Source organism: Papilio xuthus, unplaced genomic scaffold, assembly GCF_000836235.2.
Source record: "Papilio xuthus unplaced genomic scaffold, Pxut_1.1 DF827542.1, whole genome shotgun sequence".
NCBI classification, from domain to species: Eukaryota; Metazoa; Arthropoda; class Insecta; order Lepidoptera; family Papilionidae; genus Papilio; species Papilio xuthus.
In genome coordinates this window covers 5174717-5189944 of record NW_013531107.1, presented here as the reverse complement: position 1 = coordinate 5189944, position 15228 = coordinate 5174717, and the positions used below count along the sequence as shown (strand labels likewise).

Sequence of the window (15228 nt, the reverse complement as noted above, 5' to 3'; positions counted from 1 at the left end):
GTGAGACGTTACACGTGTTCGTTCAAATTATATTACTCGTAAGTTTTGACCTAATGATATATCACTGTTACGTAAGTTAACGTTTGTAACAGTAGGTTTCCACGGACTCAAAAACAAAAACATATCGCTGTATCTTTATACTGTGGTATTTAAACAGAAATATGTAGATGTCATAATTAACTTCAAGCGAAAATTTTGTGCCCATTATACCTGCGCGAACGAATGAACCAATGAATTATCATAAAATTTACCTAATGCCGACAATTAGTACTATTTAGTAATCTAAAAAAAATATTTATTTTACAACAAAATGATGGAAAAGTACCTCTGTTATTTTCAGGATGTAGTTAATCAAGTTTATATCCTTTATTGAGGGTTACATTGCTAATTACACGGGTTACATTGCTAATTACACGGGTTACATTGCTAATTACACGGGTTACTCAGGTGCCGATAGAAGCCGCTCACTTGTATGACGCGGTCACGCTGTGGGCGCGCGCTGCTACTGCAACGATGAGGAACGGCCTACCGCCGACAGATGGCGCTACTCTGATGAAACTTCTTAGACCAACTACGTATAGATCTCTGCAAGGATTCGACGTAAGATATATGATTCCCGGAAATTACTTGTGTATGAAATAAGATTGAATCTTCTAAGAAATTTGAAATACGTAACGCAGTAAGAGATTTAAGTACTGCACTCTAGGAAGTAAACATCTCCTGTTATTAACTTGAAATACTTTACGTTCAATGTAAATATAAGATTTTAGATAATATTATTATATTTTAAATAAAAATAAGTTGACAAAACTTGTCTTAAAATCATAGTGGTTTTCTGGAAAATATTTTTTTAAATAGCTAGTAGGTAATAATTGAGTTCGAGCTAATTAATTTTGACACAAATAAAGTTAAAGATATTGACAGATTTTATTATTCATTGGAATTATGTCAAAGAATTATGTAATTAAATTTTATGGCAACACTGTTTACATCGCGATAATTTTGTCAATGTTTGCATTTCGTACTTTGTCTTCTTTAGAATATAACGTATTTGCATTTAATGTATTCAAAGTCACGGCCCAAATTAGGCTCTAACAGTGACAATATGTTTAGTCTTATAAATAATTCAAGAGACATAGTTTCAACAAGATTCTAGAACTAATCAGTTGCTTTAAGAGCACGAAATAATTATTTTAATATAATATATGTGTTGGTAAACTTAAGTCCGTTTCCACTTATATTATTTTGGTTAGTACGCGCAGCAAAAGTCACGCGACTAAACGCTAAGTGGAAATTGGATTTAAGAAACGACGGGCGAGTTTCTTAAAAAGAAACGTAATTAAGAAGGGACAAACTTAATGGATGAATATCGATTTGGTAAAAAGAAATCTGTATACAAAAATAGAGAACAATTAAAAAAAAAGTTAGATGATGGTTGTTCAGTGCAGAATTATGTATTTATACTCTTTGGTGGACATAGATTAAACACTCTGCCAAAAGGTGGCATACTGGCCACTGAGAACCTTTGCCTTTTCGATTTAAAAAAAAATAGGAGAAAAAGAGAGAAGGGAATTTTTGAGTACATTAACAACGTATTTCGACTACCGTGCTGCTGTTTTCAATTTATATAATGGTTGCTTTGTGTTTATAAATTCCAAATCTCCCTTTAGGTAAACATGGACAGCGCTGGGGATGCCGAAGGCAACTTCTCAGTGATAGGGCTTATGGAAGACGCGAGCGCGGCAGGCGGCTGGAGCGCACAGCCTGTCGCTGCTTTCAGATACCTCAACGCATCTGATCCATTACCAGTAAGTTATAAGCATTATAAGTAAATACCATATTATAGAATAATAAATAAACATCGAACAAATCAACGTTGTAGCTCAAAGCGTATGACTATTGAATTATATGACCATCATTTGATAAAATTTTAGATAAACATTAGAAAACTAATGGTCGCCAGCAACTCCGTCAGCGCGGAATTTAAAAAAAAACATAATTAGTAGCCTACGTATTCTTCATGACTATGTTCTATATGTATAACAAATTTCATCAAGATCCGTTTTGCCGTTCTGGAGATACCTTCAAACAAACATCCATCCATCTTAACATTCGCATTTAAAATAATAGTAGTTATAAAAATAAAAACGTCGTTCAAAATAAACACCCCACGAATATTTTGAATATCAGTAAAATATAGTCAACTTCAAACCTATGTACATATACAAATATGTTTTTCCGACCATATTTGGTGATATTATTCAATGATCCTAACGTTTCGTAGTAGTTTGGTAAAGTGCCCTTATGTTATTCTCCGATGTACACAGAGAAATAGACATGAAATTCTCTTTTATGTGCGGTTTATTAATATAATAAAATCCTCAAAAACATTTCTGGTTAAACTCACTATATTTACAATACTTTATTATAAAATGTTGTATTTTGAACTTCGTATTTTTTTTCAGTTTAGATAAAATTTGATAAATATTTTTTTGTAGAAAAGTCTAAATAACTGATCTAACCACATATTGATTGATTGCTACTCCAACAAAGTATCAAGTTTTCATTTTTAATTAGGAATTAGTTGGTGGTGATCGCATCGCGTGGATAAACGGAAAGCCACCTATAGCCGAGCCGGCGTGCGGTTTTGATGGCACCAAATGCTCCTTACCTCATGATCCCCTGGTACTCTCAGCTGTGGCCGCAGTAGCCACCGCAGCTGTACTCGCAGCGGCATTGTTCTTACGTCATTATAGATATGAACAGAAACTTGCTTCAGTTCTCTGGAAAATTGAAGCGAAAGATTTGACTTTTATATCTGCGTGCAGTGATGCAAAGGTTAGTTCTTATTTCAAAATATATGACCGTAGTAGACCGACACAGGATGATGATGATGAATGAAAGTCTACTCTAAAAGTCTAGGTAAAATTAACAGTAAAATGACTTCATTAAAGCTAATTGTGTCGTTTAGCATAATTTATGACCACTTACCGTTGGTTTCTGAGACCTAAATCTCTGTGTAACGGAGATAATAAGTTTTTAACGGGGATTCACAGAAACACACGGTTAGTACGCATAAGCTTTAAAAAAGTCAATGAAGAAATTAAATGTTAACGGGCGATAGACTTGCAAAACATAAATCACTTGTACCAGGACTTCATAAATCTTGGAGAGACGCTTATTTGTAATGCATTTTGCATGAAATTTCTATTCAAAAAGTCTCAACATTATTCTAAAGCAGTTTAATATATTTACATGCTATTTAAGGTTTCGATCCCGCAAGAGGTAGACACGCGAAGGGCGCATACAACGATTGCTTTGTATAGAGGAAATATTGTTGCTGTTAAAAGATTAAAGAAGAAAAACATCGATGTAACTCGAACAGTTAAAAAAGAACTGAAACAGGTATGTTTTTCTTTGAATCTCATTTAGTTGACGATTTCTTTTTTCGTTATAAATACCATTGTGTTTTATTAACGAGAGGATTATTTTTTGCTGTATTCTATTGTTATTTCGTATTTCTTTGAAAAAAATACTAATAATATAGACTACGTTTTTTTTTTGTTTTTATCATGATGAAGTTAAAACCTTTGACATTCCTTAATTAAAAATATGTTTGTTTTCTAGTGATCTTAAACATATAACTTACAACCTTTCATTCTTAAATTATTTACATTTTGTAATGTTATTATATAATACAATTTTAATTATGTCTCTTTATTTAGTTCGAATCTTGGCATAATCATAATTTCTAAACCAATACGACTTATGGACCTTCAAGAAGTGAGCAGACCATTTCCTTATAGGCCAGCAACGCATCTGCGGTTCCTCTGGTGTTGCAGATGTCCATGGATGTCGTTGATCAACTCGGTTTTGCCCCCTTATCTTATAATAAAAAATCCTTTTCTAGACATTACCACTGTTAACTTGGATGACCCTCCTCCAATTTGGACTTATCTTTGTCATGTTCGCATCTCATATACTACTGACCTCTACTACTTATTACTGCTACAATTCATCCTTTGTTTAATTATGTATTATTATTTAGATCCGCGAACTCCGTCACGAGAATCTCACCGCATTCGTCGGAGTCTGCGTGGAAAGTGGTTCAGCGTGCATTGTGTCCGCGTACTGTTCGCGAGGTTCGCTCGCGCGCGTGCTCGCCGACAGAGACCTCTTACTCGATGACATGTTCGTCGCAAAACTAGTCGCGGATTTGCTGCGTGGTTTAACTTACTTGCACGACTCTACGCTAGTGTCGCACGGCAATCTGACATCAAGTAATTGCTTGGTTGACAGCCATTGGGTACTACAGATTTGTGATTATGGATTGCACACTTTAAAAAGTAAGTATTTGTTTTTTTATAGTTAAAGTGTGAGAGATAAGTAATTTTTTTTTACGTTTGATAAGCCAGCGCTTGACCACGATCCCACCTGGATCCCAATTGTTAAGTGATTTCCCAATACGTACTTCGTGTAACTAAATTGAGTTATTTCTTGTGATAGGGTTTTATATTGTTGATAAAAAAAATGGACGGATGTGTCCCCGGGGTCTACATTCGTTAATTCATTCATGAAAAAAAATATATAAGTAAAAGTTACATTATGAAAAAAAATTGTTATCTTTACGTTTGTACGTTTCACATTTTGCACACAGAAAGCAGATAGATAATTGAAAAGCTTATTAGAAGACAATTTTTCTTCTCTTTCTAACCAGGTGGTTGTATGGAGACAGAAGATGCACTGCGCATGGAGAGACGCATGTTGTGGCGAGCGCCCGAGCTCCTGCGGGACCCGAATCCGCCGCCCTGGGGCTCTCAGAAAGGAGACGTCTATTCCTTCGGGATCATACTCTATGAAATACTTGGTAGAAATGGTCCGTGGGGTGATACCAATTTAACAAATGCTGGTAAGATTTTCTTTAATTAGTACACGAAGTGTTATAACAATACTGGCTGTATCCTGACGAGTTTAAAAAAAAACTGTTGAACTAGATGTATACTCAGATTTACGAAATTGCTACAGATGTGCGAATATCGTTCGAATGGAATCGATGCGTATATTTATTGTTCGATTCGAAAATTCGGAATTCGGCGAATAATTCGAATAGTAGAAACCGAAAATGTTTCTCGACAAGTTGAACCACCACTAGTTATTGTCGGACATCGATTGAATTCATTCGATTGGGAATTTTTTGATAATTGAACTTTAAACTTTTTTAATTTTTAAATCGAAAATATGTGTTTTAATAGTATCGATAACGAATAATTCGTTAGAATTATTTGGACATCATTAGAAAGTGCGTTAACTTTATAAAATTCTAATACGAAAATCAGATATGTTGTATCACTACGAATCTGTGTTTATACAACCAAACTATTTTCATAAAACACACCTCTGTATCATTCTGACAATATCGAGACGAAGGATCAGAGAAGCTGTTTTCGGCTTTTCCAAACAAAGTCACTAATCTGATAAATTAAATGACAGGATCTCGATCTTTCCTTATTTACATTCCTTCCTCTTTGCGCAATGATTCTAAGTTGTTTTGATAACTAGTTATCGCTCGCGACTCCGTCCGCGTCGAATTAAAAAACTTATTAAGTAGCCTTTGTGTTCTTATACACTATGTTCTATACGTGTGCCAAATTTCATTAAAATCCGTTTAGCTGTTCTAGAGATACTTTCGAATAAATATCCACCCATCTAAACATTCGCATTTCTAATATTATAATAGTAAGACCACAGCGTCTGGTATTATCATCCTCTAGGTCAACAAACCTATCTTATTGAAGCTTAACAACTTTGTTACGTAACCGTAGAAATCCACTGCTGTGAAACATATTGGCATCCCTTTCAATTTCCTTGACAAAACAGAGACAACTGCATATTTGTGTTAAGTATTACGACTGTGTTTTATTACTAGTACAAACTGATATCGTTTCATAGAATCCCTTTGGTGTTTTTGAGTGTAAACGATATTTTAATTATATAGATTGTATTTTAATCGATTTTACTTTTAACTGATGAAGGTATTTAAAATACATAGGTATAGGTATTTAAAATACATATAAAATATTAAATTAATTATTAATTTAAAATACATATAAAAATTATTTTCTAAATTGTTAATGAAATGCGTAGATGTATGAATGTAGAAGAAGCGAGAGAGTTGTGACAGGACCGCGCCAAATAGAGGTCCGTGATCTCTGCCTACCCCTCTGGGTTACAGGCGTTAGTTATGTATGAAAGTACTTTGCTAATATTCAAAATGCTTGATTCATGTTATATATCAATTTTATAAACGAAGACATAAAATTATGACTTCAAAAACTTTAAATCCTCGATTTCTTGAAGTTAAATTTCCAGTTAAGTGCCTGACTAGTTTAAAAGATAGTACGCGGAATTTACGTAACTATATTGAAATTTAAAACTTCCAACTGAAAGAAATTGAGCAACTTATTAGAAGACTTCATGCCTTGTAATCAATCTTATTTTGGACAAACGCCCAAACAAAACAAATGACTGCTATTCCAATACGTCAACCTTTGCCAGAAGGTGTTCATTTTTTCAGGAAAGTCAATGACCCATGTCTTCGATTTTTCTTTCGTAAAGTTAATACAGTTATTTGTTTAACTTCTAAATGATTTTAAGTTATCTGTAGAATCGAATAGACATTAGTAGAGCAGAGTTTAACAGTGGTAGAGCCCGCTTTAACATCTTCGCACGAATTGTCCCGGCTCGCCCGGTGAAATACCACGACCACACAGAAGACTGGCGTCAAGTGGAAGCAATTCTGCGCCTTTCTCTTCCCACCCTTTTTCTTATAAGGAAACGATGGGAAGCGGAAGTGGACTTTCCGGATGAGAGGATGCATGGAAAGGGAAAATATTTTCTTTCTGTGCATCCTCTCGTATGTCTATGGGCAACGGTCACTTCGCTATTTTAGCGATTTCAGGTGGCCGCTCGCTCGTTTGCCACCTTATAAATAAAAAAAAACATAGTATTTCTGTGCCATATTACTATGGTTTGCATAAATTTGTAAAACATAGCACATCTATTTTTGTAAATAGCATTTAAATTAGATTCTGAGTGGATGAATAGTGATTTATTCAAAGCTAGGTCTATTACTTAAACTACTTGTCTTTTAACGTATAAATAGAGATAATCGGTCGAGTACGTCACCCGATCGGCGGCGTGCTGTTCAGGCCGCCGCTGGGCGGACTTGCGGCGCGGCCCTCAGTGCTGGCTGTACTCAACGCCTGCTGGAGCGAACGTCCTGACCGCAGACCAGAACTGCGCCTAGTATGGTTACGTCTTAAGGATATGCATGCCGGCATGTAAGTTAATATACCTTTAATAGAGTTGTTTTTCTCGATCTTAGTAAGGATTTATTTATATTTATTTCATTTTGAAAATTTTATGGCGTGGTAAAGTATAGTCGGAATTCAATAGAATTTATCGTGTTTAATAAGAGAAATTTTACAACACGTTTTAGAATTGAAAAAAAAAGCCTTAATATAAAAGCTTATATTTTGTCAACAAGGTAATGATAATTTTATAGAAATTGAATATAAATAAAGTTTCATTGTTATAGGAAAACTAATACTTTCGACAATATGCTGGCCATGATGGAGAAATACGCATCCAATCTGGAAGCACTCGTAGAAGAGAAGACTGATCAACTGACGCAAGAAAAACGAAGAACTGACGACCTTCTCAACAGAATCTTACCCAGGTACTTAATAGCTTAAAAAATTATTATGTTGAATAACATGATTTTATTAACTGTTAAAGTTAACTTTTAGATCTTCTAAGTAATTTACTTACATAATATTCTGTTCATTTTTCAACTCTTCTATATTCGTAGCAAGAGCTACAAACATTCGTAGCAATAGTTGAAAACGTTTGTGAGTTCTATATATTCGTAGAACGTGCTACGGATATTTGTAGCACTACTAAAAGCTTTTAAAATTCTTCAGCTCCAGTACAGATTGTAGACATTGAAATCTCTTTTTGATATAGAACTGTAGCGGAGGCTTTGAAGCGCGGGGAGCCGGTACAGGCGGAGAGCTACGATAGTGTCACCGTTTACTTTAGTGACATCGTAGACTTCGCACACATCGTCAATACAAGCAGTCCTATGCAGGTAATCATAGAAATTCATTATCACTGAGAATTATTATAAAATATTATTTGAAAACTTTGGTGACTTGCAAATTATAAATTTATATCCTTAAAGAATAAAGCGCAGCATGTGATGTGACAATCCAGCTCTATTTCTACGGAAAGAGACGAGCCATTTCATTATTTGGTTACCTAGTGTTATCTTTAAATCCTTTCCTTCGAAATTGCAAACAAAAATAAAGTTTTCTAAAAAACATTATAGACCAGTAAGGATCTCTGATTCAGTGGCCATAAGTTACACCAAATTATGCCCACTAGCGCCCTCTTGTCAAAAAACAAGATAGTTTTTATTCTGTAGTGTCATATCATATTTTTTCTTTTCTTTTTTATTTTTTATAAACGCCTCTCACCTTCTTAATACAGATATGTTTTATGTATTAAGAAGTATGTATAATATAATTTAATATATAATAGAACATATAACTCGATATTATCAATGTAGGTTAAATAGAATAGATTAACTGCTGCATGTTCTCACGTCTTGTAGACACACCGCAAGCCAGAAACAGATTTTGATTTAGCTCTAAGCTGATACTCGGCAGTAACGTCTGCAAATACTAACATACATGGGAGAGTAATCCAAACTCTCTCAATGACTAAATCTTACTAATGCGGTAGTTGGATGTATTTAACTACTTCGTCTAACTTAACATCGCTGAATGAATTTATTTGAAAAATCACAAAAAAAGCATCTAGTAGATTTTATTTCATAACTATTTTTTAACAAACTGGCTATCGCCCGCGACTCCGTCCACGAGGTATTAAAAAAACTATTGGTCGCAGCGTAATGTTATATAGTCTCAAGCCTTCCTCTATAAATGGACTATCTATATGAGATATACTATATGAGATTAGCGCGTTTAAACAAACAAACAAACAGACTCTTCCGCTTTATTATATTAGTATAAATAATAATAATTTCTTTATTTTCTTTTTTAGCAAATATTAAAAATTTTATCATTATCGTTTTTAAAGTAGACTATTTTTATGAAAATTCTATTTATTAGATATCAGATTTGTCGTTTAAAATTTTTAAATACTTGTTCCGTACTACTGCACCAGCGGCGGGGAAGCAGCGCGGAGGTCCCTTCCAGACCTCACCCGCCGCCCCGCGCGCCCTCACACCGCGACCTTCAGTTGCGCTTCAGCACTCCGCGCGCCGACACATCAATCATATTTGTCTATTTTGTACATCATCTTTCATCGTATTACAATCATCAGCAATCAGCCAACCTTTCATCATACAGTCCACTCGCTCAAGAATACTATCGAACTAGGTCACATACCTCCATGTCATTTTTTTTTTTATCAAAAGGTGGCAAACGAGCAATCGGCCACCCGAAATCGCTGAAATAGCGAAGTGACCGTTGCCCATAGACATACGCAATCGCATATGCAAAGGTAGGCAACCTTTAATCGACGGAGGAGAGGATGCATAGAAAGAAAATATCTTACCTTTCCTTGCATCCTCTCATCCGGAAAGTCCACTTCCACTTCCCATTCTTTCCTTTAAAAGAAAAGGATGGGAAGGGAAAGAGGACTAAATTAGGCCTCCGCGACGCACACTCATCAGACGAAATGCAGAATTGCTCCCACTTGACGCCTGTCTTCTGTGTGGTCGTGGTATTTCACCGGGCAATCCGGGCCAATTCGTGCGAAGATGTTAAAGCGGGCTCTACCACTGTTAAAATGGTTATTAGATAAAAGGGCTTTCAATTTTGTGTTGGCTCCTGACGTCAAAATTCCAACAACAAAATACTGAGTTCAACAAATGTTTGTGACAAATAACTTCTAAATTATCTTGAATTGTTAACGTCGTTCCCATCATTCGATGTTACGAATTATATAATTTCAATATCAACTTGTTTATTTAATTTCTAATAACTGTTATTTGATCCAAAACTGAATACCACTAAAATAAAATCTATTTTTATTACGTTTACAAAAATTAATTAAATAAAGCTGTTTGATACTTAATGTAATTTGGCTGAAATGGATTTACTCGCTTCCTTTCTGAATACAAAATAAGTCTGTCGAATAAAATTCTATAAATTGAAGTGTTTCAATGAAAAAATCAACACAAAAGAAAACTTTTATTGTCTTACATTTTAAGATACAGAGTAATTTTGAAGGTTGTGATTTGTAATCTACAGGTCCTGAGTTAAAATCCCGTCTATGTACCAATGTGTTTTTCGATTTTCGATTTACATATGTACATTTATCCGACGTTCTTACGGTGAAGGAGAACATCGTGATGCTGCACATATCTGAGAAGTAATTCAAAGATATGTGTGAAGTCAACCCACACTTGGCCAGCGTGGTTGACTATGGCCTAAACACCCTTAACTTAGGGTAGGCTCCGAGCCCCTCGGTGGGGACGTATAGTGAGCTATCACAAACTATACTGTATTCATATTCAAATTTTGTAGGATTTTTTAATTTGTTTTTTTTTCTTAAGGTGGTGGACATACTACACGACTTATACACATGCTGTGACGCCATCATTTCTTATTACAATGTTCACAAGGTAAAAATAATGTTTAAATATAATGTTAAAATAATTTCCATCGTTCATTGTTGTTTTATTGTTATCGCACTTCTGTTTGAGAAAAGTTACTTTTTGAATTGAATTTTCACTCGAATAAAAAATCTATTACAATATGCTAGCCTTAAATATCTAGACACGACACACGATAACATTTCATTGAATATATCGGCGGTCGCACGCGATTTTGGGTGGAGTTTGAAAAAACGTAATTAGTAGCCTACATGTGTTATTTTAAACTATGTTCTATGTCTATACCAAATTTCAGTAAGATACTTAAGCTATAATTTCTAACAAACAAACATCCATCCATCTAAATATTTGCATATTTAATATAAGTAAGATAGAAATTATTTGCTTTCGACCAGTTTCCTAACAAGCATTGAACTCGACGTATGTTAAAAACAGTTGTCACTCAGATTGTTAGTAAACTTTCGCTTGCTCTAATTGATTCATTGCAACGTTTAATTATAATTTCTAGATTTATTTTACGTTTTTAATAATGATTATGATCCAGTTGGAGCCATTATGTGACACATACATGGTGGTGGGGGGGTTGCCGGAGCGGTGCTCGCGACACGCGGCAGAGGTCGCCTCGCTCGCGCTGCACTTGCTCGCCGCCGTGCCGCAGATACGCATCAGACATGACCCGGATATAAGACTTAATATAAGAATCGGTAAGCAGACATAATATTATAATTAAGACTAGTTGTCGCCCGCAACTCCGTCTGTACGGAATTAAAAATTATGAAGTAGCTTATGTGTTCTTCCAGACTATGTTCTACATCTATGCCAAATTTAATTGGGAACCGTTGAGCAGTTCTCGGGACACCTTCAAAGAAACATCCATCCATCCTTTTTCTGTGACTGAGTAGTCACTGTTTGCTCTGAAGAGACATTTACAGATTCACCAGACTTGAGGTGGCCGGGCGCAGATGGCACTTAGCATAAACCTCGTTTAAGAGTAAATAGGCTTGCGGACTCCCTCAGCAGGCTCAGCTCGGGTTATTACTTCGTTATCATTACCGGATTGGTAAGCCACCGATCCATCCATCCAAACAAACATTTGCATTAATAACATTAGTAAGATTTTATCTTACAAGTGCTGTTTGTTTAGGTATTCATACAGGGCCGTGTTCTGCGGGTGTGGTCGGGTACCGGCCGCCACGTTACTGCTTGTTCGGTGACACAGTACGCACAGCTGCGCGCGTGCAGGCGGCCGGCGAGCCGCAGCGCGTACACGTCAGCCATGACACATACCTCACACTGCGCAAACATGGCGGATATCACTTCAAGGAAAGAACTCTCACTAATGTCAAAGTAAGTTGAACTTTTATAGTGAACTAACTGTCGCCCGTGACTATGTCCGCGCGGAATTAGATAAAGACATAATTAGTAGCCTATGTTTTCTTCCGGACTATGTTCTATATGTATGACAAATTTCATCGAGATCCGTTCAGCCGTTCCTTGCCTTCAAACAAACATCCATCCATCTAAATATACGTATTTATAATATTGGTATAATTTAAAAGGGCCATCGACAAAACAAGACATGGTGGTTAGTTGGTGAAGATCATGAAAGGAGAAAGGAGCCCTTCTATCGTTTCCGTAAGTATATTTTCATTTTTTTTTATAAATTACCAAAAGGTTATGTGGTTTTTGTTAAATTATTCCATTTCGTGTTACTGGAAACTATTTAATACGCTTTTAATAGTGAATTGGATTTTATTGAGGTCAGATATTAAAAAGGAATCGGGTCACTGTCTTTACCTCTGCTTTCCTTTGATTATATGATTTATTTAACCAAACAAAACTATCATAACGAATAACAAGTAAATTATACTTCGTTATTCGGTAAAGTTGGTCTTTATTATTATTATTGAAGCCACTTTCACCTTGCTTATTATTTATGATCAAAAATATCAATAGCCTAATTAGGGTATTCGTATAACCAACCTTTCATCTTAATCTTTGTTTGATATAAAACTAATTTGTAAGTTAGAAACTAAGTTGTTTATTTCGCCTAAAGATTATATTATAATTAATTTAGTCTCAAGCTTTCAAAATAATGAAAATCTAATGAACAACTTCTCCATAAATCAACAGAACCCGGCCTAAACCGCGGTTCAGCGTGTGCCAGTTACGCTGACAGTTCTTGGGGTCTGGAGCGTTCAATATTGAACATTAGGGACAGGGCCCGACTGTCTTGCGGAGGTTCTTTAGGTCCCGGCTCCGCGCTGTCATCTCCGGGCCCTCCCGCCTGCGCCTGTTTCGTCCCACAAAGGGACCATCACTCGGCACCTGTTGTCTCATTCTGCGAAGACTGACCTTAATATAATAAATGGAGGAATGTATCCGTTACAAGTGCAGTAATTCACGAATGACTCCAATCATAACCTCAAAACAGTATAACCAGTGAAAAAGTTAAAATAACTGTTATTAATTGTGCACTACTCTGTGACTAAATCGCGACTTACTATTACGTTGGTACTCAAAATTGTGACTAGAAGTGTTTGTTAGTATTAATGCTCATAATATATTATTTATGAATGAGTAGTAATGTTATTTAAAAAAATCATGATTGAACACTATACAGGGTGTCCCAAAAGGTTACGTACATAGGAAGGGGGATGATAGGGGTGGTGACAAGGGTCACCGGAAAAATAAAATAAAAATTCCCCTCTGGATATAAAAAAAAATAAAGGGCATTTCTTAAAAACTTAAAAATTTTACACCTTCCGGGGCAATTTTGTAACCAATGACCTACAAATTAAAAAAAAAGCTATTATGTTATTGTCAATAACCCTTTATCAATATGAAATAAAAAAAAACAATACAACTAACAAAGATTTTAAAGAAAATGAAAATTGCCCCAGAAGGTGTAAAATTTTTAACTTTTTAAAAAATGCCATTTATTTTTTTTAATACCCAGAGGGGAATTTTTATTTTATTTTTCTGGTGACCCTTGTGACCACCCCTATCATCCCCCTTCCTATGTACGTAACCTTTTGGAACATCCTTTATATAATTGGAGTGTGTATGTAAAATCGAGAAACTCTTATTTTGTAAACTTGATGTAGGTATTTGTGTTGTGTAGTTGATGATAAAAAAAACTAATTTTATAATTTTTGTCTGTCTGTCTGTCTGTCGGCAAGACAGTTTGTTCCGATAATCTGCGGAACAGCTGGACTGATATTGACGAGACTATGAAGGAGTAGCTGATGCGCACGAGCATATTATGCTACGTTTTTTATTCTCCGCTGAAGAAATCGCAGAAATGCTCGTAAAAATTAAAAGTCATATTGGGGAAGCTTTAAAATATATATGTACGTAAATAAATTTTTTATCCCTGACCAATGTTGCTTCTTATCCTTTTGTAAATATAAAATGTAGTGTTGTAAAATTTATCGTAAGATAAAACGGTAGCAATTGAATTGAAGATGGAAATTGTGAGGGTTCGTATACAGTTGACGTCCACATATTTCATGAATTTTATTGAAAACTGTACAATATTACACTTTTATAATAAACGTAAATCCATAACCTAAAATCATAAAGTAATCTCATTTTAATTTTTTTTTAATATTAGATTTTTTTGTAAATTTACTAATATTTCTTTAACCATTCCAACTAAGTTCTAGCCTTGTGCTAGGATATGGTTTACAAAAATAGTTGAATGGCGGGATTCGAACTCCTAACCTCGTGATCAGAAATCCGTACCTTTAACTATTAGGCTATTGTCGCTTTTCGCTGAAATCTAGAAACGTAGAATTTTTACAATTTTTTTTTTTTAAAGTCGTCAATTTGAAATGCTTCTTCGTATAAAAATTAACCTTAAGTATTTTATCTAATATTAATTTTTTAAAAAAAACGCAAGTAAACAATTTGGTAAGTTTATACTTTGGACAAAATATGATGAATATTTATAATAACAAATCTCATTATCTCATCATACTATATGTAATGTATGCGTATTAAAGCGTCAATAGCCTAATGGTTAAGGATACGGATTTCCGATCACCAGGTCGGGGGTTCGAATCCCGCCATTCGACTATTGTCGTAAACCATATCCTAGCACAAGCCTAGAGCTTAGTTGAAATGGTAAAATAAATATTAGTAAATTTCCAAAAAAATCTGCTAATATTAAAAAAAAATGTTTTAATCATAATAAATATCTGAATCTCATCTTACTATCGTGAATATATCAAATATACGATATTACAATAAGACAAAATATTTATATATAAGAAACTTGATAACTTACCCTTAATTCATGTGTAAACAATGTATACATAACAAATAAATTATTTATCATATAAGATAATAATTATTTGCTCAAATTAGGACTGAAATAAGATATGACCAACAAACAATATCTTGTCACAACTAAGAAAACGAAAAACTCGGAAGATAATTAAAAAAAATTATATCTTCTTCTTCGTATTCTTCATTACTGAAGGTCGCGCTTGTCCTTGTTCAACGGTCGTATCGACCAG

General features: G+C 34.8%; 1 protein-coding gene and 1 long non-coding RNA gene across 2 annotated transcripts; both read left to right on the top strand.

Annotated features, from left to right (window-relative positions):
• Nucleotides 1-1676: 1676 nt before the first annotated feature.
• On the top strand, nucleotides 1677-11118 carry LOC106118788 (guanylate cyclase 32E). Its single transcript, XM_013313535.1, has 10 exons — nucleotides 1677-1808; nucleotides 2578-2832; nucleotides 3268-3405; nucleotides 4049-4346; nucleotides 4718-4909; nucleotides 7163-7340; nucleotides 7598-7738; nucleotides 8026-8149; nucleotides 10646-10714; nucleotides 11101-11118. Exons 1-10 carry the CDS (start codon nucleotides 1677-1679, stop codon nucleotides 11116-11118), a joined length of 1545 nt encoding a protein of 514 aa, XP_013168989.1.
• Nucleotides 11119-11326: 208 nt separating this feature from the next.
• LOC106118911 (uncharacterized) lies at nucleotides 11327-13196 on the top strand. The gene is made up of 4 exons (XR_001227940.1): nucleotides 11327-11409; nucleotides 11850-12052; nucleotides 12265-12340; nucleotides 12839-13196. It is a non-coding gene; the product is annotated as an uncharacterized LOC106118911 (long non-coding RNA).
• Nucleotides 13197-15228: the final 2032 nt, after the last annotated feature.

Coding starts and splice junctions, on each gene's coding strand:
- LOC106118788 (XM_013313535.1), top strand. CDS start 1,677: ATGGACAGCGCTGGGGATGCCGAAGGCAACTTCTCAGTGATAGGGCTT. Junction 2,833..3,267: donor TTATATCTGCGTGCAGTGAT/GCAAAGGTTAGT, acceptor ATGCTATTTAAG/GTTTCGATCCCGCAAGAGGT. Junction 7,739..8,025: donor CTCAACAGAATCTTACCCAG/GTACTTAATAGC, acceptor TTTTTGATATAG/AACTGTAGCGGAGGCTTTGA.